The sequence below is a fragment of the Ammospiza nelsoni genome, chromosome 23 (assembly GCF_027579445.1).
Source record: "Ammospiza nelsoni isolate bAmmNel1 chromosome 23, bAmmNel1.pri, whole genome shotgun sequence".
In the NCBI taxonomy this organism is placed as follows: Eukaryota; Metazoa; Chordata; class Aves; order Passeriformes; family Passerellidae; genus Ammospiza; species Ammospiza nelsoni.
Window position 1 is genome coordinate 1,666,672 of NC_080655.1, and position 6,656 is coordinate 1,673,327.

Below are 6,656 nucleotides of genomic sequence, written 5' to 3' on the forward strand. Positions count from 1 at the left end.
GCGGCCGGCGGCGCATGCGCGATGCCAACGCTGAAGCCACACGGCCCCGGTTTCCGCCGCCCAGCCCGGCCCTGGCTGCCGGCGGTACCTGCCCCGTGACCGGGACCGGGCAGTGCTGCCGCCCGCGCCCAGCCTGGACCGGCAGCTCCTTCCCGGCAGCTGCTGAGGCCAGCCTGGGGCTCCTGGGATACACTGTGAAGCGATGCGGGAGCTCCTATCCTGGTGGTCGGACACAGAGGGCAGTGATCCCCGGTTGTTTATTTAACACGGAAGGAGATGCGGGCGGGCAGCCGGGCAAGCCCCCCGCGCCGCTCCCCGCATGGCGGCCCTGCGGCGCCGCTCCCAATATGGCGGCGCGCCGGGCACTCCAGTCTCGCGAGATCTCGCCACTATTTGTTAGCGCGCCGGAGACGCTTCCGGTCCTTCGACCCGAGCAGCTGCAGCCATGAGGTGGGTGCAGCTCAGCGTCTGCTCCGCTCCATCCGCCGCCATCCTCCGCCATCCGTGCCCGGTGGGGGCCGCGGGGTCGGCCGGGCGGCCAGCGAGGCGCGATCCTCGGTGCCGATGGCGGCGGGAACGCGGAGGGACCGAGGCGGGCTCGGGGCCGCGTCCCGGGCGGGGCCGGCTCTGAGTCCCCTCTGCCGTTTCCCCCCGCAGCAGCAAAGTGTCCCGGGACACCCTGTACGAGGCGGTGAAGGAGGTGCTGCACGGCAGCCGTGCCAAGAAGCGCAAGTAAGAGCCGCCGACACGGACGTGTCACCCCCGGCCTCGGCCTTCCCCCGGCCGGGCCTCACCCGGTGCCTCCCGCAGGTTCGTGGAGACGGTGGAGCTGCAGATCAGCCTCAAGAACTATGACCCGCAGAAGGACAAGCGCTTCTCCGGGACCGTCAGGTTCGCCATCCTCTCGCTCCTACCCAGCCTTCGGCGCTGCCCGGTCCCGCTCGGGGCCGCAGCGGTGCCGAACCGCTCGGGGAGTCCAGCGCGGCCCGGCCCGGTGGGGCGGCTGGACGGACCCTCACCCTGGGTCTTAAAACATGAGGGGAGGTGCGGCAGCCCCCGGGCTGTGCCCACCGGCCTGCCCGGGACGGCAGGTGAGGATGCCCCGTGCTGCGGTAAGGTCTCTCCGTGCTGGCTCCGTGCACACGCGCTGGGGCTGGCCCGTCACTGACTCGGACCTTCCTTCCCCAGGTTGAAGTCGACGCCGCGGCCTAAATTCTCGGTGTGTCTGCTGGGGGATCAGCAGCACTGCGATGAGGCCAAAGCAGTTGACATCCCTCACATGGACATAGAAGCTCTGAAGAAGCTCAACAAAAACAAGAAGCTGGTGAAGAAGCTGGGTGAGTGTCCATGAGGCTTTTCCCCATGCTCAGATTTCCGTGTCATGGTTAGTTGCAGAGCTGAAACTCTGAGCAGAGTCAGCCCCAGTACCAAAATCTGCCCAAAAACTATTAAGCCACCAGGCTGTTTCCAGTGCAGATCTGACAGATCAGTACTGCAGGAATGGGGCTGGATGTCCAAGGAAGGGAGAGACACAGAAAATATCCCTGTCAACAGTTTCATCCTTTGCTATGTCCCTCACTTTCCTGGTCGGGGAGCTGGAGGGCAGCAAAAGCCAGGAAACACCAGAGGCAAGAGTGAGCTTTAGTCCTGCAGTTCTTGTGTGCACAGAATGAAATGCACTCATTTTTTCTTGGTCAGAGAGAGAAAATCCTTCCCTTTCCTGAGAACTCCAGAGTGCCTCTGGTACATGGCTCAGGCAGACAGGAACTTGCCCCTCAGTCCATAATGGGCCGTGGAACTCTGAGCTTTCAGGTGATTGTTGGCTAAGCTTCTCCTAGATGGATCTTCTGTCTCGCTCATCCTGCTGTGCACAGGCTGCAGCAAACTTGGAGCTCAGCAAAGGACAGTTCCTTCAGGGAGCAGGATTTGGGTCACTGTGTTGTGTGGGGCTGGGGCCTGGCTGCTGTGACAATCATTCCTCAAAGATCCTTGGCAAAACCAGCTCCAGTTCTGGTGGGACCCAGGGAATGCTGGATTTATCTGCATGGAGGAGTTGCATGATGTCAGCTGAGTCCCTTCTGGAGCTTGGGGTGGGAGCGGGGTCCATCCTGAGCTCCTGCTTGTCTCCTTGCAGCTAAGAAGTACGACGCCTTCCTGGCCTCTGAGTCCTTGATCAAGCAAATCCCTCGAATCCTGGGCCCGGGCCTGAACAAAGCTGGGAAATTCCCTTCCCTGCTCACCCACAACGAGAACCTGGTGGCCAAGGTGGATGAGGTCAAATCCACCATCAAGTTCCAGATGAAGAAGGTAAAGCCTGGCTTCAGTTGTGTGCCCGGGGGTCGTTCTGTGTCTCTGCCATCTCTGGGTTGGGCTGTAGGTGTCCCTCGAGTGCTCCTGGAGCTGTGCTGCTTTCCTCCAGCAAGGGGAAATGTACCCAGAGTGTTCCATGGGCAGCCAGGAAAGAGGAATAATTTAACTGTGGTTGGTGGGTCTTGGAGCAGATGATGAGGAGAGGGTTGGATGTTTCAGTGCTGAGCACAATCCAGTGTGATTAATGCTGCTCCCAGCACGTGGGTGCTGCTCATGGCGTGTCCCTGGGGGGCTGAGCATGAGTGGGGCTTTGCTGGGGGTGAATTTGGGACTTGGCTCTGTCCAAGTGAACTTGGGAGCAGCTCTGGAGATCCTGAGGACACAATGTGAGGGTTTGCAAATGCTTGAGCATTTAAAGTAGCTGAACTAACGATGTCCTGACACTTGGCCTCTTGGCTCAATCATAAATCCTCCTGCCTGTGGGGAGCATTGACTTCCAGGCTGCTCAGAGAGGAGCTTGGCCTCTGCCACAGTGCAGAGAGAGAGCTGGGGGCAGAAAGTGAAGCTGGTGTGGGCATGTCCAGGCCGTGGGTCAGCCCTTTGCTTTGCCTGTGTATCTGTACCTGTGTCTGTCCCCAGGTGCTCTGTCTGGCTGTGGCCGTGGGTCACGTGAAGATGACAGAGGACGAGCTGGTCTACAACATCCACCTGGCCATCAACTTCCTGGTGTCCCTGCTGAAGAAGAACTGGCAGAACGTGCGAGCTCTGTACATCAAGAGCACCATGGGGAAACCCCAGCGCCTCTACTAAGGGCTGGGGGCAGCAATAAACCCTGCAGACACCCTCAGCTGTGTGTGCCTGTGTTCCTGAGAGCTCCTCGGGGAGGCTTTGCCAAAGAGCTCCTTGCTCCTTCCAGGGGAAGGGCTCAGATGAGGCCTTGATGTTCATTTGAGAGATGATGAGTTGAGAGAGAGATGAATTCCAAGTGGAGCTTTTGAGGGAAGGAGCCTCACTCACCCCCCTGCATTCAGAGAGGGAGGGGAAGGGAGGGATCCCACACTCCCCCAGAGCAGAGGTGTCCCAGCAGGTGCAGGTTCAGCAGTTGTGCCCACAGAGGGGACCCTTACCTGGTGCAGAGCTCACCTGAATCCTGTGCAGAGCCCAGTCCTGCTCTGGGAGGGGCAGCAGAAATGTTTAAATGCAAGTGCCCCTCACCTGCCCACACCTGCCCAGGTGCAGCTCATGAGGACTTGAGCATTGTCTGAGAGTCCAGGGGTGCTGAAGGACAGAGCTGCAGCCCAGCAGAGGGGTTGGGCTGAAGTAGAGGGTGTTTGCCATCCCCTCTGAGCCAGTCTAGCTCCATGTTCTGGGCTAAAAATGAAATTAAGTAATGTTCATAAATAAATACATTGTGCAGGGACTGGAGAGCTTAGGGAAGTGCAGCATTTAAGCTTCTGGGGGGAGAAAAAATACTTTGGGCCCTGGAAAAGCTTGTCAGCATCTGAGGGAACAAAACAATGAAAATAGCTCTGGATCCTGCTGTTAGAAACCTTTAAAATAAGCATCAGAGCCAGTCTTTGAAAGATCAACACAACACCAAGAAATTCCATTTAATAATTAAAAAAAGACAATACAAAATGCAAACATTTCTTTTTACAAAGTTCAAATAATTTTTTTTCTTTTAATCAAGTGCAAATAACCTCATGAACTACATCTTGCTCATCACTTTAATCGTTTCTGTTGGAGATGGCAAGTCCTGGCCCACTGTAAAAGGCAGATATAAATACTCCAACAGGAAAAAAAAAAAAAAAAACAAACCCAAACCCCCAACAACCTTAAATTTTCTTGACTGCTTCAAAACCTTGATCCCCGAGGTGGCTGATGTGGGTTCAGCCTTTCAAAGCCATTCTGAGCTGGGAGTGGGTGGCTCCAGGGGCCCTGTGGGATTCTGGGGGCGTTTTTGAGCTGTTTGGTGAAAGCAGAAGGGGGAAAAGCTCCATTACCAGGAGGATGTGCTGCCGCCTCACCCTTCCACAGCAGGGAGCAGAGGTGGCTGGTGTGGTGACACAGCCAGGACAGCCCTGTAACCTGACATTAGATGAGCCAGAGTTAATCAATCAAAGTTAATGAACTCTGGTGGGCACGAGGGCAGGGTTGGTCATTCCTGGGCTGGTTTTATTTTTGCTGGTTTTATTTTTGCTGGGTTTTTTTCCTTCTAAATGCTACGGACCCTTTCAAAGGTCACTGTCCTGTGTCACTGTCCCAGAGCCACAAACCCTCTCCAGATCCCTCCAGCAGCTTTTGTGCATTAAAGCAGCTGCTTGCAGACAGCGACCAAGTGACAAACAGCTCAGCCCACAGATGTGGAGCTTCCAAACAGGCTGGGAGCCGGCGGCAGCAGGGGAAAATCCACAGCTGGGATGAATCAGGACAGACTTTTCCAACTGACGCGTCCTGGGGACAAACCTCAGCCCCCGTGCCAGTGCTCAGCCCCTCACAGAGCCCGGGAGAGGCTCCTGGGGTGCTGGAGCACTGTGGATCGAGGAGGGAAAACAGGATGGAGGAAAGATGGACCCAGTGGGACAGGCAGAGCAATAAATAATGGGTTTGTTAAAAGCAGGGCTGGGCTCAGGTGTGGGCAAAGGGACAGTGAGGGACAAGTGGGGACAGTGATGGAAAGGAGCTGCCGCTGGCAGAGCTTTAGGCTGGTTGATCATTTTTAGTCCTGGCAGCTCCAGGTCTTTGAGAGGATGAAGATGGGGATGAAGGTGTGGGGAGGATGACAGCTGAGAACTGGTGGCAGGGCTGGAAAAAGAGGGAGGCTTGGAGAGGAGGAGGAGAGGGGTGAGCAGTGGTAGCAGTTGCCTGTCCCTGGGAGTCCTTCTGTCCACATGAAGATGCTGGGGGCACAAAGCCACCAGTGGTGTCCACCTGGCCCTTGTCCCCAGCTGAGCCTGTCTGGGGAGGCAGATGCAGTGAAACAAGGGTGGCAGGATGGGTTTTCCCTGGGATCTGCACCCCACTCCCTGGGGAGGGACTCCCACAGCATCCCTGCAGGGTGAGAACACCCAGGGATGGGGCCAAAAATGCCTGGTGGGACTCAGAGGCACAAAAGCTGCCCAGGTCTGTGAGGGTGGGATTGCTGTCCCTGGGGGAGAGATTTGGGGGCTGAGTGGAGGGCCAGCTTCCCTCTCCTCCCAGCCCCATCCTCAGCAGGTGCTGGCTCATCTCTGAGCCCCTGCAGGGAAACAAAATCAGTTTGCAGCAAGCAGGTGACAGAGCTGAGTCCCCTTGCAATGGGACTGGGACGCCCAAACTGTGGCAGATCAGTCTGACAGGACCAACTCCACCCCCATGGATGAACCAAGACGCCTCCAACTCCCTGCAAAAACTCACCCCAATGCCCCGAGCAGGAGAGGCACCATCTCCCCCCAGAGAGGGGCTTTTATCGGGGACAAACGTGGCAGAAAAGGCCAGAAGATGCCATTGTGCTGGTCAGCGCAGCCCAGGCCCAGCTTGCTCTGGGTGGGTGGTTTTTGTTTTTCTTGCAAACACACATTCTCGTTTCTCAGGCAGATATAAATATTGTCGTTTCTAGTAGAAAAAAACAAAACAAAACAAAACAAAACAAAACAAAACAACTTCCCTCTAAATAATATAAGGAAGACTCAAATGATTGCACTTAATACATATGAAAAAGGTAGAAAGGAGGATATCCTAGTGCACAAACATTAACTCCTGCTCTTCTCAAAGCTTGCTTTTCCGAGTTACTCTTTGGCAGAGCTTGTAACAAAGTCTGGTTTCTTGGCACGAGTGTCTGGGGTGTGTGGAGGAGGAAGGGGGGCGGAAAGAAAAAAAAAATCGAACCCGGCTGAAAGTCCTTCTCCTTTGCTCCCTGTTTTCTCCCGTGCAGCCAGACATTGTTCTCCGGGAACGTGGCTTGGCTGCGCTTCCCTCGCAGCACCAGCGCGGCTCTCCAGCGGGCCGGAGCCACCACGGTGCCGCGCTGGTGGCCTTTCCCACCGCTTCTTTGCGTTTCCTTTTCCATCCAGTCGGCTTCGTCGGTCCTTTTCCCCCAGAGCGGCGCCAAAAGCTGCGGCGTTGCCTCCTGCGCTCCTCGGGGGCTGCAGGGACAGGGACCCCCCTCACTGTCCCGGGCTGCTGCTGGCACCAGGGAACGGGGACAGACCTGGCGTGAAGGAAACCAAAGGGAGAAGCACACGGGACCACTACTGCAGTTTCCTAAAATCTTCTGCTTCGGAAGAGGGGAGCGGCTTCACCCCGGTCTGCAGGGAGCGGCGGGGAGATCGTGGGGAGATGTCTGCGGGGCGAGCAGAGGCGATCCT

General features: G+C 56.7%; 1 protein-coding gene across 1 annotated transcript; it reads left to right on the forward strand.

The window, feature by feature from the left end:
• Window positions 1-404: 404 nt before the first annotated feature.
• RPL10A (ribosomal protein L10a) lies at window positions 405-3,157 on the forward strand. Its single transcript, XM_059487901.1, has 6 exons — window positions 405-450; window positions 658-732; window positions 811-891; window positions 1,189-1,337; window positions 2,135-2,307; window positions 2,950-3,157. Exons 1-6 carry the CDS (start codon window positions 446-448, stop codon window positions 3,118-3,120), a joined length of 654 nt encoding a protein of 217 aa, XP_059343884.1. The 5' UTR covers window positions 405-445; the 3' UTR covers window positions 3,121-3,157.
• Window positions 3,158-6,656: the final 3,499 nt, after the last annotated feature.

Excerpts from the sequence above, each read along its gene's own strand:
- RPL10A (XM_059487901.1), top strand. Across the intron at positions 733-810 it reads AGCCGTGCCAAGAAGCGCAA|GTTCGTGGAGACGGTGGAGC; the intron begins GTAAGAGCCGCC and ends TGCCTCCCGCAG. Across the intron at positions 2,308-2,949 it reads TCAAGTTCCAGATGAAGAAG|GTGCTCTGTCTGGCTGTGGC; the intron begins GTAAAGCCTGGC and ends GTCTGTCCCCAG.